The sequence below is a fragment of the Hypanus sabinus genome, chromosome 7 (assembly GCF_030144855.1).
Source record: "Hypanus sabinus isolate sHypSab1 chromosome 7, sHypSab1.hap1, whole genome shotgun sequence".
In the NCBI taxonomy this organism is placed as follows: Eukaryota; Metazoa; Chordata; class Chondrichthyes; order Myliobatiformes; family Dasyatidae; genus Hypanus; species Hypanus sabinus.
Window position 1 is genome coordinate 77,410,612 of NC_082712.1, and position 27,331 is coordinate 77,437,942.

The following is a 27,331-nucleotide window of genomic DNA, read 5'->3' on the forward strand; positions in this document are numbered from 1 at the left end:
TCAGTCAGGATTGTGGGATTGATGGTATTGAATGCTGAGCTATAGTCGATGAACAGCATCCTGGTAGGTGTTTGTGTTGTCTAGGTGGTCTAAAGCCATGGAGGTTGTGTCTGCCATTGACCTATAGGCAAATTGCAGTGGGTCCAGGTCCTTGCTGAGGTAGGAGTTCAGTCTAGTCATAACCAACCTCTCAAACCATTTCATCACTGTTGGTGTCATTGCTACTAGGTGATAGTCGTTATGGCAGCCCACAATATTCTTCTTTGGCACTGGTATATTGTTGCCCTTTTGAAGCAAATGGGAACTTCTGCCTATAGCAGTGAGAGGTTGAAAATGTCCTTGAATACTCCCGCTCGATGGTTGGCACAGGTGTTCAGAGCCTTACTGGGTACTCCGTCGAGACCTTCTGCCTTGTGAGGGTTCACTCTATTTAAAGACAGATTAACATCAGCCTCTGAGACAGAGATCACAGGGTCATTAGGTGCAGCAGGGATCTTCACAGCTGTAGTCATGTTCTCCCTTTCAAACTGTGCAACATTGAGTTCATTTGGTAATTCATACTACTGGGTTTCGCTTTGTAGGAATCTATGTTAGTATCTTTCCTGTAATAACATGAACTCGTAACTTGTTAAGCAGCCTCATGTGTGGCACCTTCTGAAAATCCAAGTACACAACTTCAACCAATTCTTCTTTGTCTATCCTCTTGTCTATTTCTTGAAAGAATTTGAACAGATTTGTCAGGCAAGATTTTTCCATGAGGAAACAATGCTGACTATGGCCTATTTTATTATGTGCCTCCATGTACCCTGTGACCTTATCCTTAATAATCAACTCCAACATCTTCCCAGACACTGAGTTCAGACTATCTGGCCTATAGTTTCTAATGCCTCTCTCCCTTCTTAAAGAGTGGAGTGACATTTGCAATTTTCCAGTCTTCTGGACCGATTCCAGACCATTGATTCTTGAAAGATTGTTACTGATCATTCCACAGTCTCTTCAGTCACCTCTTAAGAACCCTATGGTGTACACCATCTGGTCCAGGTGACTTATCTACCTTCAATTCTTCCAGTTTCCTAAGAATCTTCTCCTTAGTAATTGTACTCCTCCCCTCCATCCTCGCCCCTTTCTACTCAACCACCCTTCACCCTTCCTGGCTGTGGGCTCATATCAGTATCCTCTCTGTTACTACCTTCAAACCCAGCAATTCCTCCTTCAACTACCCCTCCCCTCACACTTTCTATTAGTCCTTCCACCTTCCTCCCTCCCAGTTCCCCCTCCCCTCACCCTCCTCCCCCTGGCCTCGGGTTCCCCTCAACAACCCTTCCATTACTACTTCAAATCCTGGCAATGCCCCTTCAACTACCCCTCCCCTCCACCTCTCCCCCTTACACTCACTCGCATTGGCAAAAACATCTCTGCAATCTCCATCAGCACAGGAGCACCGCAGAGTTGTGTGCCTAGCCCCCTGTTGCACTTGCTTTCCACCTATGACTGTGTGGCTTAGTACAGCTGTAACACTGTTGTGGGCCGTATCAAAGGTGGTGATGAATCAGCATACAGGAGAGAGATTGAAGATTTGGCTGAGTGGTGTCATAACAGCACTCTCACTCAATGTCAATAAGACTAAGGAACTGGTAGACTTCAGGAGAGGGAAACCAGAGGTCCATGAGCTAGTAATCATTGGAAGAGCAGAATTGGACAGGTCAGTAATTTTAAATTCCTGGGTATCGCTATCACAGGGGACCTGTCATTTAAATACCATTGTGAGGAAAGAACTGCAGTGCCTCGACTTCCTTGGGAGCATGCAGAGATTCAGCATGTCATCCAAATCCTTGGCAAACTATTATAGATGTGCGGTAGAAAGTTTGCTGACCGCCTACATTGCGGCCTAGTATGGGAACACCTGGTAGGAGAATGCCTTTGAGCAGAAAACCCTACAAAAGGTAGTGGATTTGGTCCAGTACGTCATGGGTAAAACTCTCCCAGCTGTTGAGACAGCTACATGAAACGTTGCCATAAAAAAGCAGCATCCGCCATCAAAGATCCTCACCACACAGGCCATGCCCTTTTCCTGTTGCTGCAATCAGGTAGAAGGTACATGTTCAAAGATTCATTTATTATCAAAGTATACAACTCTGAAATCCTTCTCCACATAGCCGTGAAACCAAGAAAGAAAAGAGAGGCAGCACGATCATCAACCCCCAAATCCCTCCTCCCCACAAAAAAACACAAACAAGAATGGAACAGGTACATTGGCCTCCAAAATCCCCCTACCATGCACATTAAAAAAATGAGAAAGATTGGGTGAAAAATATAGAAAACAAAAAACCCATAAAACTAAAAACAAACTGCACAGTTCAAATCCACACCCAAAAGGCAGGAAACCTAGGCAACATTCTCCCTCTCCATAGCATAGTGATCTCACCCGGGATAAAAGGCAGTTTCCTCTCTCCAGAGTGATCTCAGCAGCGATAAAAAGGCAGGCAGCATTCCAGTCTTCCTGGTGCACACCACCAGGTTCAAGAACAGTTACCCCTCAACCATCAGGCTGATGAACAAAAGGGGATAACTACACTCATTTAATGACTCTTTTCTGTTGTTATTCCATGATCCTTATTTAAAGCTATTTATTTGTTATCTAGGTTTACAGTTTGTATATAGTTTACAGATCCTGTTTACAGTTACTGTTCAACAACTTGCTAAGTGTGCCCCCAGAAAAGTCTCAGGGTTGTATGTACTCTGATAATACATTTTACTTTGAACTTTGCATTCACCCTCCCCTTAGCCATGGGCTCTCCTCAGCAACAACTCCACTCTGTTACCCCTTCAAATCCTGACACAGAACCCGTCACACCCTTTACACTCCATTAGACAATAGACAATAGGTGCAGAAGTAGGCCATTCGGCCCCTTAAGTCTGCACCGAACCCATCTAACCTTGGCAAAACCCCTTTCAAATCCTTGTCCCCCCCTTTCCTCCTTCTGTCTATCTCCCCCCTCCCCCTTCTCCTCACCCTGCTTCTCATGGCTGCGGGCTGTGCTCAACAACCCCTCTGTCCACTTCTTCCCCCTTCCCCTCACCCTCCATCCCCTGGCCTTGGGTTTACCTCAACAACCTGTCCCTTCACCTCTCCCCTTCCCCCTCAATCTCCTCATCCTGGTAATGGCTCTCATCAACAGTCCATTCTGTCCATACTGTCTCCTCTCCTCCCACCCGCAACCCCTTGATCACCTTCTCCCCCAACCCAAAACTGATGAAGGTTGCAGACTGGCTTTCAGTTCAGTTCTCCCTTTTAAAAAGTGAAAGCAGGGAATGTCTTGCCTGTCCAGAAGTTTCATTGAAATATGGAGGCTTCAGATTTCTACTACCAACTATCCTGGTGAATGTACAGTCTGGGGAAAATAAAATTCCACCCCCGACTATCCTGGCGAATGTACGGTCTGGGGAAAATAAAATTCCACCCCCGACTATCCTGGCGAATGTACGGTCTGGGGAAAATAAAATTCCACCCCCGACTATCCTGGCGAATGTACGGTCTGGGGAAAATAAAATTCCACCCCCGACTATCCTGGCGAATGTACGGTCTGGGGAAAATAAAATTCCACCCCCGACTATCCTGGCGAATGTACGGTCTCAGGAAAAAAAAATTGAATATCTGAGAGCATGATTGCAGTACTAGATTAATGTCAGGGACGACAGTTATTCTGCTTTATGGAAACACCTCACAACTGTAACTTCGGACAAGGTGCTGCAGTTGCAGCCTGTTGGCTTCACCGTTCTTCCCAAACACAGGTCTGCACTGCCTTTTACAGTCAGAGGTGGTGGATTAACATATCGTGGTGCACAGATGTGGCAGTTTGTCTCTCCTGCTCACCCATCCCGGGTCATCTAATGGTCAACGTCATCCATTTTAACTGCTTAGGGACTTTTCCGCCATCATCCTGCTGGCGGTGTACCTCAGGCTCCGGAAGAACTAAGCAATGTAATCATCAGGCATGAAATGGCGCACTCACTGTCATTATGGGGGATTTCAACCAGGCCAGCTTGAAGAAGTCCCTGAACAACTAGCACCAACGTATCCCCAGTGGAACCAGAGGACCCCACGTGCTGGATCGCTATCTTTGTGCCATCCCATGCCCACAATTTGCAAAGTCCAATCAAAGGCTAAAGCAGGTATGGATAAGGGAGGCAGAGGAGTGCTTACAGGACTGCTTTGTTTCAGTGGACTGGACAATATTCAGGATTCATCATCAAGTCTTAAAGAATACGCCACAGTTGTCATCGACTTCACCAATATCTGTGTGCATGTGTGCGTGCCTTCAAGAACATACCCGACATACCCAAATCAAAAGCCATGGATGAACCACGAGATTTATAATGTGCTGAGCGCTAGATCTGTGGTATTCAAGACCAGTCATCCAAAGCTATACAAGAAGTTCAGGTACAACCTACAGAAGGCTTTCTTAAAAGCAAAAAAAAAATCAATTCCAACTGACATGAGAGGCAGAATCAGATGCCCATGAACTCTGACAGATTGTAATTATTACTTCCTACAAAGTGGAACCTAACTCTGAGGTGAGCTCAACACCTTTTATGCACACTTTAAAAGGGAGAATAAAACTCCATCCTGTGCCAATCACTGCAGCGTCTGGCGACCCTGTGATCTCAGTCTTAGCAGCTGACATCAGGACACTTTTCAAAAGGGTGAACCCTCACAACGCGTCAGGCCCTGATGCTGTACCTGGTAGGACTCCGAAAACCCATGCCAACCAACCAGCAGGAGCGTACAAGGACATTTTCAGGCTACATCCACACTAGACCAGATAGTTTTGAAAACGCCAGTTTCGCGTAAAAACGATAGGCGTTCACACTATGCATTTTTGAAAATATCCCTATCCACACTGAAACGGAGATTTCGGCGAATCTTCACCACCTCCACATGCACAGGACACATCTACCGAAAACAAGCGACATGTTTGGTGTTGAATCTCGCCATAAAAGTGCGCGTTTGTGTAGTTACAGACTAGACAAACTTAAAACGACAGACAGCTGTTGGCTCTCATGCAGGAGAACTTAAAAGTAAAAAAAACAAATACTGGAGCGTACGGCGGCAACCAACAGGGAATTCACGGACAGTATGACCCGGCTGACGACGAACATTGAAAAACTGACTAACTCTGTTGCATTAATAAAGCACCTTGTTAAATGTATAAAACATGTCTGCATCAGTGTTATCTTGTATTTCCATAAAATGTTACATTAGGCTGTTACACATCTATTGTCAGAGAAGTACTTGCATAAATAGGTAAACCACCTTCATACGAGCAAGGACGGAAAACAGGGCAAAGTGAGTATACTTATTTATTCAGTAATTTATGGGTCAAAGTATTTGGTGAGTACATTTCTAACTCTTCTGGCTTCAGTCTCTTTGCCGTCTGTTCTGAAATTGTTAGGTTGCGTTCAAGAAAACAATGAAATAGCGCGCTGCCGTCTGACAGTGTTTTCAAAAGTCTCTGGTTACCCCGTCCACACTGATCTGCCCGAACAGTGTTTTCAAAAATACCCACCCTGGAAAGCGTTTCTGAAAAGCTCTGGCTTTGGGGGACGAAAACACTGTTTTAGTGTGGACAGAGGATAAAAACGAAGAGAAAAAGCTTCGGTTACAGATTTATCCAGCGTAGTGTGGATGTAGCCTCAATCTCACTGCTGCAGTCGGAGGTTTCCACCTGCTCAAAAAGGGAGCAGGGCAAGGTGTCTGTCGCCCAATGGCACTCACATCCACTGTGAAGAAGTGTAACTCCTGCCTCAGCAATGACCTGTACTCTCTGCACTTTGCCTATTGCCACAGTTTCACTGGCTCTCCACTCGGCCTTGGACAATACGCCAGGCTGCTATTTATTGATTACAGCTCAGCATTCAACACAATCCTAACACCCTCCCAGTTCCCCCTCCCCTCACACTCCTCTCCCTGGCCTTGGGCTCCCCTCAGCAACCCCTACTTTAAATCCCGGCAATGCCCCTTCAACTATCCTTCCCCTCCACCTCTCCCCCTTACACTTGCATTGGCAAAAACATCCCCTCCGCAATCTCCATCAGCGCAGGAGCACCGCAGAGTTGTGTACCTAGCCCCTTGTACTTGCTTTCTACCTATGACTGTACAGCTGCAACACTGTTGTGGGCCGTATCAAAGGTGGTGATGAATCAGCATACAGGAGGGAGATTGAAGATTTGGCTGAGTGGTGTCATAACAGCACTCTCACTCAATGTCAATAAGACTAAGGAACCGGCAGACTTCAGGAGAGGGAAGCTGGAGGTCCAGTAGCCAGTAATCATTGGAGGAGCCTCGGACAATAGTAGCAATTACGCCAGGCTGCTGTTTATTGATTACAGCTCAGCATTCAACACATACGTACCCTCAGTTCTAATCAACAAGCTCCAATACCTGGGCCTCTGTACCTTCCTCTGCAACTGGCTGCTTGACTTTCTCATAAGGAGACCACAGTCTGTGCAGAGCAGAAGTAACATCTCCATCTCACTGATATACAACACGCGCACCTCAAGGATGCATGCCCAGCCCACTGCTCCTCCCTCGTGCCATTGACCCCCCCCCCCATCCCCATCTTGCTGTGGTAACCTAACCCACCACTATTTGTCTGCAGATTACCCGCGAGGTGATGAAGCCGCCCGCGAGAGTCCGTGCCGTCCCCCGCCGTTACGGTGTGGAAAGGGAGGCGGCGGCCCTGGACAGTGAGGCTGAGTGTGACGAATGGAGCGAGAAGGAGCGACGGCTGCTACTGAGGCTCCTGCGCAAGCAGAGCGCGGCCCGGGAGATCGACCTACTGCCCATCGAACTGGCCATGCCCAACCACAGTCCACAGGAAGTGGGTGTCCAGTGGGCATTCTGTCTGCTTCCTATCCTCACCTCCACTCTGTCCCCGCAGCAATACCCCATCCTCTCAATCCCCCCACACACACCCTACCCCACGGTGTCACTCCACCCCCTCCAGCTCCCCTTCCCCCTACGTGTATCCCTTCCCCATCTGCTCCCCTCTGCCTATTGTGTATCCCAGCACACTCCTCCTCCTTTCAGCTGTGCACCCCTCGCCTTGCATCACCCCGGCGCGACCCCCGATGGTGCCAGCCATCTCTCACTGCTCCTGCACCCCACAGGTGGCTGCCTATGTGGAGAGACTGAAGGAGAGGTCGACTCGCAGTGCCATCCAGAAGGTCTACAGCCAGCAGCTGCAGGAACAGAGGCGCAGGCAGCAGCAACTGCGTGCCCCATTGCAGGTGAGGACTCCAAACCAGGCGCAGAACGTTGAGTTGGGTGTGGGGGGACGGCAGTGGGAAAGAGGCTGGGCTTGCGACATGCAAAGAATTCCCAGGACAAAAAGTGAGGCAGTGGGGAGTGTCACTGGGCCGGGGAGTGAGGACTGAGGCTGAGGGAAAGGTCAGGTGGAGAGTGAGGCCAAGGGGAAGGTCAGGTAGGGAGTGAGGCCGAGGGAAAAGTCAGGAGGAAGTGAGACTGAAGAAGTGCCTTTGGGACAGGATTTGAAACTGTGGGGAAACAGAGACAGTCCAGCATGGGGAGCGAAGCTGGAATGAGTCTTCAAGAATTCCAGAGGTGGGTGCTCAGCCTTGGGTGGAGGGAGAGGACGGGTTAGAATCCCTGCTGGCTGGCCTCTGGGGAATGTGGGTGTTGGGTCATAATCCTAAGTGATTGCAGAAATAAAATAAAGAACACGGAAACAAGCCCTTGGGCCCATAGAATAATCGGTGCTGGCCATCAACCATTCATTCACCCATTTACACTGGTCCCCACGTTCCCATCACCTCCACTGCACACAAATATCAGGTACATCAGTCTCTGCCTTAAATATTCCCAATCCACTAGCCTCCACAGCTGTCTGTGGCAATGAATTCCACAGATTCATCACCCTCTGGCTAAATATATTTCTTAAGGGACACCTTAAAGGAAGCTTGGCTTGGCCAGGCCACTGGAATTGTGAGGCAGTACCTTCTGCACCACTGTCCTGTCCTGTGGAGGGTGCTGTGCTGGATATCATTCTGACGAAAAGGGATGATGACATTTGGATTGGGTCAGTGGACAGGTGGGAGGGAGTCAGGCTGTGAATGGGGACATTGTGTGCATTATTGTAGCTGCCTTTACTGTTGTGCAGCAGATCTTGCATGCTTGTAGGATGCATGAGATCAAACAGATTCTGGGAGGCCAGTCGTTGTGGAGAGTGAAGGAAAACAGGAGAATGTCAGAGAGAGTGTTGTCTGGCAGATATTTCTGTGTCTGCACCAAAAATAATACAGGTGGTCTGTAGATGGTTCAGCCTAATCATAATTTAAAATCCTGTCAACCCAAAACATTAGCGCGCTCTCTCTCTCTCTCTCTCTCTCTCTCTCTCTCTCTCTCTCTCTCTCTCCCTCCCTCCCTCTCCCTCTCCCTCTCCCTCTCCCTCTCCCTCCCTCCCTCCCCCTCTCTCTCTCTCCCTCCCCCTCTCTCCCTCCCTCCTTCTCTCCCTCTCTCCCTCTCTCTCTCTCTCTCTCCCTCTCTCCCTCTCTCCCTCCCTCCCCCCTCTCTCTCTCCCTCCCTCCCCCTCTCTCTCTCTCTCTCCCTCCCCCTCTCTCCCTCCCTCCCCCCTCTCTCTCTCCCTCCCTCCCCCTCTCTCTCTCTCTCTCCCTCCCCCTCTCTCCCTCCCTCCCTCTCTCCCTCTCTCCCTCTCTCTCTCTCTCTCTCTCCCTCTCTCCCTCCCTCCCTGCTGATGGTTTCCTGATTTAAATTTGTATATGCAGCATCTACGGTGATATTACATTTAACGTAAGTACTCATACAGGTCAGGCAGCATCTGCGGCAGGCAAAATGAGGTGGAGATCTGTGGAGTCTTTGTCATTTTCTGAGATTTTCCACTTACTACATTATTTCCGTCTCTAGTGACTGGGGAACGCTGCTGTTAATGGCACTGCTCCAACTGTGTGCCCTGAAGGCACTGCTTTCTGCCCTCTGCCCGGGTTCCCTAGTGACTGGGCTGAAATTTGGAATGGATGCTGAATGGTCTAGTTGCTCATTTGAACATAGGTACAGCCGTACACAAAATGCTGGAGGAACTCATCTGATCAGGCGACATCTTTGGAGGGCTGTGAGTCAAGACCTTTCACCTGGATTGTTTTAGCATCTCAAAATAAAACGTTGACTGCCAGTGTCCTTCCATAGAGACTCCCTGATGTACTTGAGTTCCTCCAATGTTCCTTCAATGTTCTTCAGATTTCAGCATGTACCATCTCTTGATGGTACATGTACCATGAGTAGAGCCATCTACTGAGAGAATTGGGATTGGAACTAATATCAGAACCCCAACTTTAGGGCTGTAGCACACCTTGCAAACTTGAGGCAAATGATTGGAGAAAGAGAGAAGGTTTTGTGGGATATTGCCAGCAGTGCTGTGATGGGGTGCCATTTCTCCTTGGCACCCGGGCACATCTGGTGTCCTGGGGAATCGGAATATTTGAACCCAGAGGTTAGGGCTGTGAGTCTTAAGAAAGAGGGCAGGTTAGTGAGTTCAAATTCTATTCTGGTGATTGGAAATCTTCAGTTCAAGTAATTATACACCTTGGGAAACAGAAGCAGGATTGGGATATTCTTACCCTTGTATTTTGATGCAGGATTCGTCACTTGTGCCCTTAATTCTCTAATTTTACACAACTGTTCTTTAGCATATTTTACTCTCCAGAGTTCTCTAGGAGGAGAGAATTCCAGTGATTTACCATCCTAATCTGTGAGAAGGTAGATCTGGGAGTAAAAGAACAATCCAGTCAGAGTAACAGGAACTGTGCTGCTGCAAAATTATTGCAACAGCAGTCTACTTCATAAATGTATTTATTCACTGAGATACAGTGCAGAATGGGCCTTTTCAGCCCTTCGAACCGTGCCACCCAGCAATCTCTAATTTAACACTAGCCTACTCATGGGACAATTTACAATGACCAATTAACTTCCCAACCGGTATATCTTTGCACTGTGGGAGGAAACTGGAACACCCAGTAAAGACCATGCACTCCACAGGGTGGATGTCCAAACTCCTTACAGAAAATGATGGGATTGAAATCCAAACAATTTGAGCTGCAATAGCGGCACTGTAACCCCTTCAGTCTCTTGACCCAGCCGGACCTGGTCCACATTTAGTTTCACTTCCATGGGTCAGTTGACTGTTATTTCTCTCCTCGATTCAAGAACAGTTAGGGAGATGCAAAAATAGCAGTTAGGTCAGTGACTTACTGGCAAATAAAAAATAGTGACTGCAAAGTACAGTAATCACACTTCTGTCATAGACCAGCTAGTGTGGAGGAGGGACAGGAAACGGTGAACAGAGAGAGAGTTGTGTAACAGATGGTCTACAAAATTGTGCAACAGAATTCCATTTTTGAACAGTGTTTAATAGCAATAGTGAATTTTAGAGAACAAAGTTATAAAGCATTCATAATGAAACAGGAAAACAAAGGCACAAATTGAAATTAATGAGTTAGCTACAGCAGAAGTGGGACTACGTGGTAGTCAAGCTTGGTAATTAATCTGCCAGGGTATTTCATTTGCCCACTCTTCATGAAGGTTAAAGTCATTTGCAATCGTTCATTCTTTACTACCAACTTTGCTTGGTTGTCAGTTAATTTCTTACAGTGCTGTTTTTGTGATGAGGTCTGCAAACTGTCCCAAACACAGAAGGATTTTGATGTGTAATTTTAAAGGTCCCTGAAGGTGGCAGCACAGATTGATAGAGTGCTGAAGAAGGCTTGGGGTGCCGACCTTCATTAGCTGGGGCATAGTGCACGAGTGCAAGAAGCTCTCAGTCAACTATTCACTCACAGCTGGAATATTATTTCCAATTATTGTCACCGCACCAGTAAGGATGTGGTTGTACTGGAGAGAGTGAGAAGATCTGCCAGGATGGAATATTTTAGTTATGAGGAGTGAGTGGAAAGGTTTGTGAAGAACTGGTGGTTGGGAGGGATCTGAAGGGGGATTACAAAATTTTAGGAGGCATTGTTAGGTAGAAATCAAGAATCTTGTCCGCATGGCAAAAAATGAAGAGCAGACGGTATTAATTTAACACAGAAAACAAATTACAACACAGAAGGAGGCCCTGCATCCAACAATGTCTGTGTTGACCATCCTGCCAAATTAAACTAATCCCATCAGTCTCCTTCCATTAAATTCCCTGCCTGTTCACGCGCATCTCTGAACGTCTCTTAAACATTGCTGTTGTATCATCTTCTATCACCTCCCCTGGCAGACAGTTCCTGACACCTACTACTCTATGTAAAAGAAAAACTTGCTTCATTCATCTTTAAGCTTTACCCTTCTTACCATTAACCTGTACCCTCGAGTATTTTATTTCCTCACCCTGGGAGAAAGACTTTAATACTTATTTCATCTGTGCCTCTTATTTTATACTTCCCATCAGTCAGATTGTTCCAGTCTTGTTCAGTGTGTTTCTCATGCCCTGCATGACCTCAGAGAGTAATGTACTTGATATACAATCTAGGCAATTCACTCTTCAAGGGCCAAGGCACTTCAGAGATTGAATATAGTTTGTTGACAACTGCATCCTTATTCCAAGTCCCTTTGCACTTCAGGGTTTTGTATTTTATCTCGATTTAGAAAATAGTCTCTGCTTTTATTTCCTCTACCAAAGCGCATGACCATATACTTTCCAACACTGTACCTACCTAAGTCCCTTCTGTAGCCTCGCTACTTCTTCAAAACTACCTGCCCCTCCACCTATCTTCATATTGTCTGCAGACTTGGCTACAAAGCCATCATTCTGACATCCAAATCATTGACCTGTAAAATGTAAAAAGAATGAGTCCCAATACAGACCCCTGTGGAACACCACTAGTCACTGACAGCCAAGCAGAAAAGGCTCCTTTTATTCCCACTCTTTGCCTCCTGCCAATCAGCCAATGCTTTATCTATGCTAGTATCTATCCTGTAATAACATGGACGCTTAATGTGTTAAGCAGCCTCATGTGTGGCACCTTGTCAAAGGCCTTCTGAAAATCCAAGTATACAATATCAACTGATTCTTCTTTGTCTATCCTGCCTGTTATTTCTTCAGAGAATTTCAACAGATTTGTCAGGTGTTACGAACCCCGTAACTGGGTCACTTACCAGCAAAGATAGAGAAGTCTGTTGAAGTCTGATGGTACTATTTTTAACAGTATTTATTAGTAAAAATACACAAAAATAATATCAATGCAAACATACAGATAATATATGTTGTCAATACTAAATCTAAAAGTGCGGGAATAATAATAATCAATAAGAAATGAGCTCTATCGTTGTCTAGGGGATAATGTATTGTCCGATGGAAATATAAAAGTCACTCAGTTCATTCAGGCTGCAGCCTTTGGTTGGAGTCAAGAGAGAGATTCTTAGAAACTTGCCAGCTTTTCCTTTTTATGATTTCGATCCTTCGAGAGTTCCGTTGGTGTGGTCTTTCCTTTAGCTAAATCTTCTTCCGTGGTAAGGCCCCAATCCCAGGCAAAGGGAAAGGACGCACGCGAGCCCCCCACCGGCTGTCGCTATTAAACGCTGTCACGGGATTTCTAGCGTTTCTCCTGGTGCGTCATAAGGGGTTGTTCCCCAGACCCTCTTTTATCCTTACTCATGGGGTCTCAGATGTCAGTCAGGTTGGGATGATGCAATCCCTCAACCAGCTCACGCTGGTCGTCCCCTGAGGGCTTCAATGAATAGTACAGTACTCAATACACAATTCCGTCTCCAAGAGACAATAGCCGTTATCCATGGCTTTGTCTTGCTGAGGCCAGAACACATTCCAAAACCTTGAGGATTCTCTCTTCATTTCCTGGGTCCCAGACCCGAATTAATAGCGATCTTGCGATTCTCAAAAAGGGGGGGGCTACTTTGTACCCTTCGGCCCCTCAGAGTTGTGGCACATTCGTAACACAAGCAAGATTTTTCTTTAAGGAAACTATGCTGACTTTGGCCTATTTTATCATGTGCATCCAAATATCCTGAACCACATCCCTAATAATCGACTCCAACAATTTCCCCAACACTGAAATTAGACTAACTGGCCTATAGTTTCCTTCTGCCTCTCTCCCTTCTTGAAGAATGGAGTGACATTTGCAATTTTCCAGTCCCACAGAACAATGTCTGCATGGCAAAATCACTGATTCTTGAAAGATCGTTACTAATGCCTCCACAGTTTCTTCAGCCACATCTTCAGAACTCTGGGGTGTATGTGATTCAGTCCATGCGATTTATCTACTTTCAGACCTTTTGGTTTCCCAAGAACCTTCTCCATAGTAATGGCAACTTCACACACTTCTGCCCTGACAGTTCAATTCTGGCATTCTGCTAGAGTCTCCCACAGTGTAGAATAGTGTAAAATGCTTATTCATTTTGTCAGCCATTTCCTTGTCCCCAATTACTGTTTTGCCAATAGTCCAATATCCACTCTCACCTCTCTTTTACACTTTTATATATCTGAAGAAACTTCTCTTTAATATTATTGCCTTTGTATTCCATCTTTTCCTTCTTCATGATTTTTATAGTTGCCTTCTGTTGCTTTTAATCTTCCAATTACCCACTAATTTTTGCTCTATTATATGCCCTTGCTTTGGCTTTTATGTTGGCTTTGACTTATCTTGTCAGCCACAGTTGTGCCATTCTACCTTTAGAATACTTCTTCCTCTTTGAGATGTATATATCATGTACCTTCTGAATTGCTTCCAGAATTGCTCTGCCATCATCCCTGCCAGTATTCTTTTGCAATCAATTTTGGCCAGCTCCTCTCTCATGCCTCTGTAATTCCCCTTACTCCACTGTAATACTGATACAGTGCCTTTAAAAAGGATTCACCCACTTGTAAGTTTTCATGTTTTATTGTTTTACAACATTAAATCACAGTGGATTTAATTTGGCTTTTTTGACTCTAATCAACAGAAAAAGACACTTTTGTGTCAAAGTGAAAACAGATCTCTACAAAGTGATCTCAATTAATTACAAGCATAACACACAAAATAATTGATGCATAATTACTCACTCCACTCCCTTCAAGTCCATATTTAATCAATGCACCTTTGGCAGCAATTACAGCCTTGTGTCTGTGTGGATAGGACTCTATCAGTTTTGTACATCTGGGGACTGCAATGTTTATTTTACCAAACTGCTCAAGCTCTGTCAGATTGCATGGGGATAGTAAGTGAACAGCCCTTTCCAAGTCCAACCACAAATTCTCAATTGGATTGAGATTTGGTCACTCCAACACATTAATTTTGTTGCTTTAAGCCAGTCCTGTGTGGCTTTGGCTTTATGCTTGGGGTCATTGTCTTGCTGGAAAAGCAAATCTCCCAAGTCACAGTTCTCTGGAAGTCTGCATCAGGTTTTCCTTCACAATTTCCCTGTATTCTGCTGCATTCATTTTACCCTTGACCTTCTCAAGCCTTCCAGTGCTGTGAAGCATTCCCACAGCACAATGTAGCCACCACCATGCCTCATAGTATGATGTGCAGTATTTGGTTTTGCCAAATGCAGCATTTAGTCTGATGGTCAAAAACCTCAACTTTGGTTTCATTAGACATAGAACTTTCTTCCAGCTTACTTTGGAATCTCCCACATGCCTTCTGGCAAACTCTAGCTGAGATTTCCTGAGAGTTTTTTTTCAACGGTGGTTTTCTCTCTGCCACTCTCCCATAAAGCTGCAACTGGTGAAGCATCTGGGCAATAGTTGTACATGCAGTCTCTCCCATCTCAGACACTGAAGCTTGTAACTCCTCCTGGGTTGTCATAGGTCTTTTGGTGTCCTCCCTCACTTGTCCCATTTCTTGATGATTGACTTAACTGTACTCCAAGGGATATTCAGTAAGTCTGTAATTTGGTGTGTTATATTAAGGGGGAATGAATCATTTTGTGTTTTATGTTTGAAAACCCTTTTTACCGGGTGTCCCTGGAGATGCAGATCGTTAGGTGCTCACTAACAGCCAGCGGACTCAAAGGTGAGAAAGTCACCTTTCTCAAACTCCATATGTCTAGGGTTGATATGACTTGGGTCCCACCAAACCCAGGAGGTTGGGATGTTTTGTTTACCTGAACCCTGATCTGTCTGAATACTATGTTATTACTGCCCCCATGCAATCATCTGTTGGCAAGAAATAACAGACTATACATGACATACAGTTATAAAGAAAGTTTATTTATGAATGTTAACTTAATCAAACCATTACTAAAGAAGAAAAAAAGAAAAAAAACAAAATGGCCCATCATAATTAAAACAGTCAAATGTGCACAGGTTAGAGCTCAAATCTTACAAAAGCTGATGTGCCTGGTGTACTCATGGCGACAACTTCTATTCACTGATCATTGGTAGGATTCTTCTTCTTGAACTCCATCAAATCACCCATTCCAGTTGGATCGAATCCTATGGGCGGTTCTCTCGAGCTGCTTCTCTCTCCATCTCCCACCAGAAAGACCTTGGGCCACCTCAGTGTCTGTTACAAAACCTCTCCACCCAGTGTCCTCTAGAACCTTGCCCCAATTCCATCATCCTGATTAGAGGACACAACATTTCTAAGCATGAACGTCACAACCCCTTATCTTTAATAGTAGCCAAACTGGTACCTGCAGAATACATTGCTTCTATAGAAAGCCATTAAATGAAATATCCTACAACATTAGTAGTAAAATCTTAACCACAGTGTTACGTATTTGTAATTTTGTAATACAATAAAACATTAAAAGTTCCGGGGGGAGGGGGTGAATACTTTTTATAGATACTGTACATCTGAATTTAGCTTCTTCTCAAATTGCCGGTTGAATTCTATCATACTATGATCACTGGTCCCTAAGGGTTCCTTTACCACAAGCTCTCTAATCAATTCTGATTCATTGCACAGCATTAAATCCAGAATAGCTGGGAGGCAGTGATCGATATATGATTGAATTCATACTGCAATTTGAGAGGGAGAAGAATAATTCAAATGTATCATTATCACAATGGAATAAAGGGAATTACAGAGGCATGAGAGATGAGGTTGCCCAAGTACAAACTCCATTTCCAGAAAAGTTGGGATATTTTCCAAAATGCAATAAAAACAAAAATCTATGATATGTTAATTCACGTGAACCTTTATTTAACTGACAAGAGTACAAAGAAAAGATTTTCAATAGATTTACTGACCAACTTAATTGTATTTTGTAAATATACACACATTTAGAATTTGATGGCTGCAACACACTCAACAAAAGTTGGGACAGAAGCATGTTTACCATTGTGTTACATCACCTTTCCTTTTAATAACACTTTTTAATTGTTTTGGAACTGAAGATACTAATTGTAGTAGATTTGCAATTGGAAATTTTGTCCATTCTTGCTTGATATAAGACTTCAGCTGCTCAACAGTCCGTGGTCTCTGTTGTCTGATTCTCCTCTTCATGATGTGCCATACATTTTCAATAGGAGATAGATCTGGACTGGCAGCAGGCCAGTCAAGCACACGCAGTCTGTGTCTACAAAGCCACGCTGTTGTAGCCCGTGCAGAATGTGGTCTGGCGTTGTCCTGCTGAAATAAGCATGGACGTCCCGGGAAGAGACGTCGCCTTGATGGCAACATATGTCTCTCTAAAATCCTAATATACGCCTCAGAGTCAATGGTACCTTCACATACATGCAACTCACCCATGCCGTGGGCACTGATGCACCTCCATTCCATCACAGATGCTGGCTTTTGCACCTTTTGCTAATAACAATCAGAATGGTCGTTTTCATCTTTGGCACGGAGAACTCGACGCCCGTTTTTTTCCGAAAACTAGCTGAAATGTGGATTCGTCTGACCACAGCACACGGTTCCACAGTCTTTTGGTCCATCTGAGATGAGCTCGGGCCCAGAGAACTCACCGGCGTTTCTGCATAGAGTTGATGTATGGCTTCCTCCTTGCATAATACAGTTTCAAGTTGCATTTCTGGATGCAGTGACAGACTGTGTTAAGTGACAATGGCTTTCCGAACTACTCCCGAGCCCAGGTGGCTATAGCTGTCACAGTAGCATGACGGTTTCTTAGGCAGTGCCACCTGAGGGCTCGAAGATCACGCGCATTCAACAGTGATTTCCAACCTTGCCCTTTATGCACTGAGATGTCTCTGAATTCTCTGGATCTTTTCACAATATTATGTACTGTAGATGTTGAAAAACCTAAATTCTCTGCAATCTTGTGTTGGTAAATGGTCCTTTTGAACTGACTAACACAGGGGTGTCAAACTCAAATACACAGTGGGCCAAAATTAAAAAATCCGTACAAGTGGAGGGCCGGACTGGTTCAGCGTTTATTGCAAAACTTATTGAAATGAATTTATTACACATATTAACCTGGAACTAACAAAGCTTAGGTTATTGCCTACAAAAACAACATTGAACATTAAATAAATAAAAAATCAGTTGCATTTATTTCTTATGGCTTTATCTGCAGCTTTTCCGGAGTAATTTCTAATGAAAACATTTTTCCACAGGCCAACACTCTGTGATTCACACTAGTCTAAGCCAGATACTTGGCATCTCATCTTGGATGCAAGTTCATCAATGTTTGGAGTCAGGCTCTGAGCTGAGGAAATCCTCAGAATTGAGTGAAGGTGTTCAGCAGAAAGATGACTCCTGTGTGATGTTTTGTTTATCTTCATCAAAGAGAACAGTTGTTCACACAGATATATGCTGCCAAACATAGAGAGCATTTGAGCAGCTTGGGTACGCAGCTGGGGCATTGTGTTGGGAATGGAACGTAGAAACTGTGTAGCGCCCACAGAGTCATACTTTGCCTTGAGCGTGTCACCACATTGGAGTTCAATCAGCTCCATTTGTATGTTGGTTGGTGCGCTTTCCACATCAGCTGCAAATGGATTACTGAGCAGTTCAAACCTGCTTTTTTGGGCTTCAAAGTCGGCAAATCGCCGTGTGAAGTCGGCACCAAGTATGCTAAGTTTTTCAGCAAACTTTGCACGTGGGAACACTGCGGTAGAAACCTGCTCTTTCATAGTTTGGCAACACGGAAAATGGCTCAAGTTTTCTTGCTGCATCTGCGTCTCCCACAGGCGCAGCTTAGTTTTAAAAGCCCTCACTGCAGCGTACATGTCCGTGATCACACGACCCCGCCCCTGAAGCTGCAGGTTGAGCGCATTGAGATGGCTCGTGATGTCACACAGAAATGCCATTTCACAAAGCAACTTTTTATCCCGGAGCTCTGTTGTGTCTTTCCCTTTGCTTTCCATGAACTGACAGATCTCCTCACGCAACTCGAAACATCTTTTCAGCACTTTTCCTTGGCTTAACCATCGCACCTCTGTGTGATAGGGCAAATCATTATATTCTGAACCCAACTCCTCCAGAAACGACTTGAACTCGCGGTGATTTAAACCTTTGGCTCTTATGAAGTTAACTGCTCGTGTTATGGTGCTCATTATATGTTCCATTTTCAAGGCTTTGCCACACAACGATTCCTGGTGTATGATGCAGTGATAAGCTGTCAGCTCACCTGCGCCGTTTTCCTCCCGCATCTTCTCCCGGATCCTGCCCACCAATCCACTCTTTTGACCGCACATCGCGGGCTTCTGTTTCTTGTCCAGATGCTTGTATTTGTCGTGGTGTTTCGTTTCATAGTGTCGTCTTACGTTATATTCTTTAATTACAGCCACACCGTCTCCGCACACAAGACAAACAGGTTTGCCCTTTATATCTGTGAACATATACTCTGCCTCCCACCTGCCTTGAAAACCCGTTTTCAAAGTCCACCTTTCGTTCAGCCATTTTTGGGGTGAGGGATAGCTGAAAGTTGACCACATGTGACTAGCGCCATAAGGATGCTGATGAGAGAGTAAGGCAAGCGCGAGCAATGCACTGGCAGTGCATTGTGGGATTTGTAGTATTAGTGGTGCATGCAATATACCGGCGGGCCAGCTCTAATAGAAAAAACATTTATTCATTAATGATATTCAGGAAATAAACCAGGGAAACCGAATAAACACTAAAAACCCTGAAAACCTGGTACCTGAATAAACTCAGCATTAGCCATATCGTACGCCATAGGCGCTTCGATTACTGGGGCCAGCTTTAATAGTAATTAGATATTATCTCGCGGGCCAAAGATAATTCCACCGTGGGCCTTGAGTTTGACATATATGGACTAACAATTCTCTCACGAATTTTGGCACAAAGGGGTGAGCCACGACCCATCCTTGCTTGCAAAGACTGAGCCTTTGATGGATGCTACTTTTATACCCAGTCATGATAGCTCACCTGCTACCAATTAGCCTGCTTAATGTGGAGTCTTCCAAACCGGTGTTACTTGAATATCAACACACACAAAATGCTGGTGGAACACAGCAGGCCAGGCAGCATCTGTAGGAGAAGTACTGTCGACGTTTCACTCTGAGACCCTTTGTCAGGACACTAATTGCCGACGGGACATCAACCGTCTAAATTCTGTGTTCCACCAGTACTTTGTGTGTGTTGTTGTTTGAATTTCCAGCATCTGCGGATTTCCTCGTGGTTACTTGAATATTCTGTGCACTTTACAATCTTATTTTAACTCTGTCCCAACTTTTGTTGAGTGTGTTGCAGCCATCAAATTCTAAATTTGTGTATATTTACAAAATACAATTGGTCAGTAAAACTATTGAAAATCTTTTCTTTGTACTTTTGTCAGTTAAATAAAGGTTCATGTGAATTAACATATCATAGATTTTTGTTTTTATTGCATTTTGGAAAATATCCCAACTTTTCTGGAAATGGGGTTTGTAGATTGGCGGGGGATACTGGTAGGGATGATGGCAGGACAGAGGTAGCTATAGTTTCTGGGACTAGTCCACAAGACGTAGGATAGATGTGCTGCACAGAAGAAGTTGTTCTTAAATGGCAGGGCTAGGCAACCATGGCTGACGGGAAGTTAAGGACTGTATCAAAGCCAAGGAAAGGGCATTTAATGTAGTAAAAGTGAGTGGGAAGTTGGATGATTGGGAAGTTTTTAAAATCCAACAAAAACCAACTAAGAAAGCTATAAGAAAGAAAAAGATTAAATATTCAGGCAAACTAGCCAATAATATAAAGCAGGGTACTACAAGTATTTTCAGTTAAAGAATAAAAAGGAGGTGAGAGTTGAATTTGGATGACTGGAAAATGATGCTGGTGAGGTAGTAATGGAGGACAAAGAAATGGCAGATGAACTTAATAAGAACTTTGTGTCAGTCTTCACTGTGGAAGTCAGAAGCAGAGTGCCAGAGCTCCATGAGTGTCAGGGAGCAGGAGTGAGTACCATTGCTATTACAAAGGAAAAAGTGCTGGGCAAACTGAAAGGTCTTGAGGTGGATCACCTGGAGCAGATGGACTATGTCCCAGAGTTCTGAAAGAGGTTACTGGAATGATAGCAGATGCATTGATTATGATATTTCAAGAATCACTTGATTCTAGTCCATTGGGACCGCTACTTTTCACCTGGTTTGTCAGTGATTTGGATAATGAAATTAATGGCTTTGTGGCAAAGTTTGAGGATGATGCAAAGGTAGGTGGAGGGGTAGGTAGTGCTGAGGAAGCAATGCAATTGCAGCAGGACTTAAGATTGATTTGAAGAATGGACAAAAAAGTGGCAGATGGAATACAGTGTTGGGAAATGTATGATAATGCATTTTGGTAAAAAGAACAGAAGTGCATTATCTAAATGGGGAGAAGGTTCAAACATCAGAGGTCCAGAGGAACTTTGGAATCCTCGTGTGAGACTCCCAGAAGGTTAATTTACAGGTTGAATCTGTTGTAAAGAAGGCAAATGCAGTGTTGGCATTCATTTCAAGAGGAATAGAATATAAAAGCAAGGAGATAATGTTGAGGCCACACGGAGTAAGGTGAACAGTTTTGAGCCCCATATCTCAGAAAAGATGTGTTGTCATTGGAGAGAGTCCAGAGGAGGTTCACAAGGATGATTCTGGGAATGAAGGGGTTAACAAATGAGGAGCGCTTTGCAGGTTTGGGCCTATACTCACTAGAATTTAAGAAGAATGCGAGTGGATCTCATTGAAAACTACTGAACATTGAAAGAGCGAGATAAATTGGATGTGGAAAGGATGAATACTGTGGTGGGTGTATCCAGAACTAAAGGACACAGCCTCAAAATTGAAGGGCGATCCTTTTAGGACAGAGGTAAGGAGGAATTTCTTTCAGCCAGAGTGTAGTTAATCTGTGGAATGCTCTGCCACAAATTGCTGTGGAGACTAAGACCATGGTATTGAAGAGAAAGTTGATAGTTACCTGACTGGTCAGGGCGTCAAAGGTTATGGCGAGAAGGCAGGTGTATGGGGTTGAGTGGGATCTGGGATCAGCCATGATGGAATGGTGGAGTAGACTCGATGGGCTGAATGGCCCAATTATGCTCTTTTGTTTTACGGTCTGTGCCAGGGAGCTGGTTACTGCAACTCCCTCCTGCTAGGTTGTCTCCTTAAATAATGCCGGAAGTGGAATACTTATTATTGAGGGGAATGGCCCCAGAGGTACTTGGCACTGACTGCCAGTTTCCCTTCCTTCCTCCTGGCACTCACCTAGTTACCTGCCTCTTGCAACCAAGAGTGACTACCACCATATAGGTCCTATTCATCACCTCCTCATTCTCCCATATGAGCTGATAGTCATCGAGCTGCAGTTCCAGTTCCTTGATACGTTCTCTGAGAAGCTGGAGGTCAGTGATCCTGGTGCAGATGTGGTCATCCGGGAGGTTGGAGGTCTCTGAGAATTACCACATCTCACACATTGAACAAAACGCTGCCCCTGGAGCCATTCTCACTGCACTCACTGTAAAAGAGAAACTTATCAGATACTTACTGCGCCCAAGCCTGATTGCTAAAGCCACTCCAACACTGGCCCACTCACAACAATGACCGCTCCACTCGTATCTGCCTTATTGTCATTTGCCCTTTCTAACGAATCCCACTCAGTGATTGGTCACAGTTTAACTCTGAAAAAATGCAGCAAAGTGCTGCCTTTTGAATCTTGAGTGCAAACTGAAGTGAAAATGTATCTCTTCTCGTACTCCCTCTCAGTGATTGGACATGGTCGCTTTGTTACTTTTGATGAGCCAAAGACATGCAAGATCAAAGTGCACACTACAGTTGCATTCTGCTTTTGTGTGGCTGTGATACTTGGATGCTTTACAGGAAACACATCAAACAGCTCAAGGGTTTGCACATGAGATTTCTGTGGTTAGTCTGGCAGGGCACGGTGACAAACTTGCAACTTCTGGACATCACATCATCCTCCTCAACTCCTTGCCATCTCCAAAGGGATCCTACCACTAAACATACTTTTTCCTCCACCCATTTCCCCTTCAGCTTTCTACAGGGATCACTCCCTCCGCGATTCCCTCGTCTATTCATCCCGATATGGCCTCCTCCACATCTGTGGCCACTCCCTTTTCACCCCACAGTTTTCTTCTGTTCCATTTAAATCTGCAGAACACATTAAGCAAGTATCGCTGGCTGTGGTTACTCTACCAAGGCTGATGCTGGCAGAATCTGAAGTTATTTTGCATCAGTATCTCTGGGGTGTGTGGTAACCTCAGCTTCATTGATTTCCATTGGAATTTGCTGAACTTACTGAGGTTTATCATTATCACTGAAATTAGCAGCCACTTCAGCAGCTGATTATCAGATTTGCCATCAATGTGTAGGTGATCAGGGTGAATCAGTTTCAATGAGATGACAGAGCTAGTTTCTGTCTGCCTTCACTGCGTTAGCATATTGGCAGGGCTTTATGTCGGTTGCCCTTCCTCCTGATACGGGAGGGTACTGAAATGCAAAGGTAATGATGATTTATTTTGTGGCGACATCTCAAGTTGCTTTGTGGAGATGCTCAGCTTTGCTACCTTACATAACAAACTCAGAATTTCGGTTGTTTGAAATCTTGCTTTGTTTTAGCACAGGCATTTCATCAAATTCGATATCACTGTCATTATAAATGCTTGTGTGGAACAACTTGATCTTTATCACAATACAATATCGCTTATGTAACCCAGGGCATTGCACTCTCCAAGAAAGCTATAGGTACCCCACATGTGGTACACAAAGATTACTCAACTTGGTGTCAAAGTGTTGCATGCAGTGTTCGCTTTATGCTAGTCATAGAATCATACAGGAGGAAAACAACCTTTCTGCCCAAATGGTCCTTGTCGACCAATGTTCCCATCCTAGATAATTCCATTTGGTCCATACCCCTCTAAACTTTTCTTTTCTATGTAGCTGTCCAAGTTCCTTGTAAGCGTTCTTAATGCACCTGCCTCAGCCACTTCCTTTGGCAGCTTATTCCTGTAGAATGTACTGTGTATGTTAATCAAAATGGCTTCTTTGGTTTGCTAGAGTAGGAATGCTTTTATGTTTGTTAAGTGTTTTCTCTTGCAGTTGTTTAGCTTTGGACATGCTGATATGGGGATTGTATTCATTTTTTAACCAACGGGGAATGTTATTTTGTCTTGTGAGGCTGGGAGCTTGGGGGGTTTCGCAGTCTTTTGAGGGGAGGCGGGAAGGAGACGCCAAGGAAGGTGGACGTGCACTGTACCAGGTGGTCCCAGGTGCAAGGACGTGGAGGTCGGAGGAAAGTGACGAGGGGTCGAATGGTTTGATAGTTGAGCTCCAATGATGTGCACTAAACTGACTGAACTCTGTTTGATAAGTTGGCGCCTTTTACTTTATTTTCTTTTCCCTCATATATACTGTATTGCATAGTACTCTTTTAGTTTTAGTAAAATCTTTAAAGTGTATTCCATAACGGTATCTGGTGTGAATTTGGTATTGTGTGTGTACGTGCGGCATAAACTTGATTCTCACAGCACCTGCGTAAACGGGAGGTGGTGTTGGTGAGTGGCTGGATCTCCTTTTCCCCTAGACATATACCAGCCTGTTGGGTAAGTGTTACATTCCCTGTACCAACTGCTCCCATAGTGGAAAATGTTGCCCTTTTAAATATCTCTTTTGTTTTATCTTAAACCTACCTTAAACCTATCTTAAATTCTGATTTCCACCTCTGGGGAAAAAGACTGTTCAATCACCCTGTCTGTGACCCTCATAATTTTATGCACATCTGTAAGATCACACACATTCTCCTACGCCTCAATGAAAGAAGTTCCAACCTGCTCAACCTCTACAACATTCTTGTAAATCTGCTGTGCAGGTCAGGAAATATGTTCCTGTAACATTTGACCAAAACTGAACGCAGAATGCCAAATGCAACTTCACCAATCTCTTGCACAACTGCAGCATAACATCTCAGCTGCCCTGATTGATGAAGTGCAGTGTGCCACAATCCCTCACCACCGTGTCTGCTTGCAATGCTGTTTTGTGGGAGCCTTGTGATGGATGTCACAGGCCTGCTGCTCTCAGCCTGAAACATATTTACAGAGGTTGTTGTGCACTGAAAGCCACGTCTGTCCTGGTATAGTGTAATCCTTTGAGCACTGGTCTGAATTGTAATGTATGTGTGTGAGTTGGCCTGATGTAGATCATGAAATTCGTAGGACAGCACTGAGCCCTTGCCTTTATAGTTAATCAAAGTTGCCTCAGCTCCAGTTGCTGGCAATTTGGGTCCAAATCCACACTTCTGTGTACCTTTCATTGACTTCTCGTGAAAAGCTTTGCTAAAGTCCGTTGACTCCTCTCTCAACAAATATGGAGTGCTGACAGTGTTCCTCTTCCCATCGGAGCTGTTCTCATCAGCTTTGCAGCATCTGCATTGCTATTGTGTTTCGACAAAGAAGAGATCAATATTCTTTCTTGCTGTAAGTTCTTCACCCACCCTTTTCTGAAGGACATTAAATCACACAGTGATATGGGTTCTGCTACCACTTTGTTTCTAGCTGATCACTAGAACTCCAATTGCTTTGTTTCTGAAAAATCTGATGAATTGGAATCTAACTATCCCGGTTCTGTTTACCAACTCTAAACTCACTGGAGCCCCTTTTCCAATGCTCTCTAAACTCATTAGAGCTCTGTGCTCCTTTCAATTTAAAAATGAATCCACCTGCTCCACTGGAGAATTATTTATTACTCTGTTAATGAATATTTTCATTATTGCAATTATTTATTACTACTATTTATTTCCAAAACAATTGATTAAAATGTGTGAGGTATTAATAGAAGAACATCCAATTTTCCAGCAAGTCTGACAGTCCAGCACCTCCAAAGTCTCATGTTTGCCAGCGTTACCGGAGTTTCACTGTATGTACAACACAACAGGACCAAATGTATGAGCCACCTGCCACCCAGTTGTCACCTGTAGCTCCAAGTAGCTGTTTGCTTGTGATAGCAGCCACAGCCCAGTACACAGCTTTGACAGATGGGCTAAACCAGGTGAGGGTAGCCAGTTGGCCTCATGCAAAGTCAGCTCTGGTGGACAGGGTGGATGGGATCCTCAGTGAGATCCAATGGCCAGTTTTGTTACGCTCCGTGGAGAGCGAAGGACATGGCAAGGCACAGTTGAGGTTGTGATCACCCACTGTAACCAGGGAAGATCCCAATTGTGACTACTCGTACCACTGGACGCGGACTTCGGAGGATGAGGGAGTGGAACTGCCCCAATGCCCCAGCTTTTCCAACTTATAAAACTCTCCTGCACGGGTTTCCTGTCATTGGCAGACACAATGGACAACCACCTCTATATGTACCTCACCTAAGTAAGTCATCTCCCCACCACACCCTTCTCTGCTCGGCAATCACAGGACCAGGGCAGGTGACCTTGATGTTACACTGTTCTGTAGAGGTGAACCTTTCCAGGGAGTGGTAGGATTGTTCTGCACCCCTCCCCTTCATTCCATGGCGTAGTAGTCTGCTGGATTGTGGAGGCCAAGGTCAGGAAGGCTTGTGAGTGAGCTGAAGTCGTTGAATGTCAATATCAGTGTGGTGGCCCCATGGTTTGAGGTTGAATGTTCCCATAGCAATCAGGTTGATGGTGTGATTGTCTCTTTCAGATCTGGACAGAATTGGCAGAAGCAGTGACGGGCACATTGGACAAAGTGATCTCAAACACGGTCTGCCAGGTACGTGACCCTGTCGCTATGGTGCATGGGAGAGGCGGACATTTGAGAACTGCTGTGTATGGGTTAGACAGACATCTGGGGACTGTGCCACCACATGGGGCAGGTAGACCCCTACAGACTATGGTGTGGGGGGACGGGCAGACAGCTGGGAAATGAGACAGTGTGTGGGAACTGAGTCGGTGTGTGAAAGACAGGGAGACTGCTGACGACTGTGGGGGACAGGCCGACAGGCCAACGTGTGTACGGGACAGACAGAGTTGGAGACTGATGGTGTGCTTTGGGCGGGCAGACCACTGGGGACTGTGACAGCATTGTGGAAGTGGAATTGGCTCAATATGATGACATGTACCAAGATACAATGCAAAGTTTACCTTGCTTACAGTTCTTACAGAACCAGTCATTACAGTGCATTGAAGTAGAACCATCCAAAACAATAAGAATGCAGAATAAAGTGTAACAGCTACTGAGAAAGGGCAGTGCAGGCAAACAATAACGTGCAAGATCATAACAAGATAGATTGTGTGGTCAAAAGTCCACCTAATCGTACACAAGACCATTCAAGAATCTGACAGCGGGATAGAAGTTGTCCTTCAGCCTAGTCATATGTGCGTTCAGGCTTTTGTATCTTCTGCCCAATAGGAGAGGGGAGAAGAGAGAACTTCTGGTGTAGATGGGGTCTTTGATTATGTTGGCTGCTTTATTGAGGCAGCAAGAAGTACAGACAGCATTCTTAGAAGGGAGGTTGGTGCACAATGTGAATACAGCTCAGCACAATTCTGAGCAGTTCTTTGTCACTGCAGTTGCCGTTCAAGCTATTATGCATTCAGATAGAAGGCTTTCTGTGTGGTGCATTGATAAATATTGGTTAGAGTCGATGGAGACAACTCTTTAGCATCCTGAGGAAGTAGCAATGTTGGTGAGCTTTCTTCGCCATGATATTGATGTGTTAAACCAGGATAGGATATAGGTGATGTTCTCTCCTAGGAACTGGAAGTTCTCAACCTTCTGACACTCATGTCCATTGATGTAGACAGAAGCATGTACACCGACCACCTTCCTGAAGTCAATGACCAGCTTTTGTTGACATTGAGTGAAAGATTGTTATTATGACACCACGTCACTAAACTCAATCTCCTTTTTTGTCTCATTATTTGAGCGATGACCTACTATAATGGTATCATCTGTAAACATGTAGAATGTGTTAGAGCAGAATCTAACTACACAGTCATGAGTTACAGAAAGTAGAGTGGG

The 27,331-nt window shown here is 44.8% G+C and overlaps 1 protein-coding gene across 1 annotated transcript in view; it reads left to right on the forward strand.

The window, feature by feature from the left end:
- Positions 1–27,331, forward strand: part of snapc2 (small nuclear RNA activating complex, polypeptide 2) — a 58,561-nt gene that overhangs the window by 4,361 nt on the left and 26,869 nt on the right. The window contains exons 2-4 of the mRNA XM_059974922.1: positions 6,660–6,881; positions 7,171–7,290; positions 26,012–26,080. Of these exons, the coding sequence (XP_059830905.1) occupies positions 6,675–6,881; positions 7,171–7,290; positions 26,012–26,080 (396 nt within the window). The 5' untranslated portion in view covers positions 6,660–6,674. The remainder of the gene's footprint in view (positions 1–6,659; positions 6,882–7,170; positions 7,291–26,011; positions 26,081–27,331) is intronic.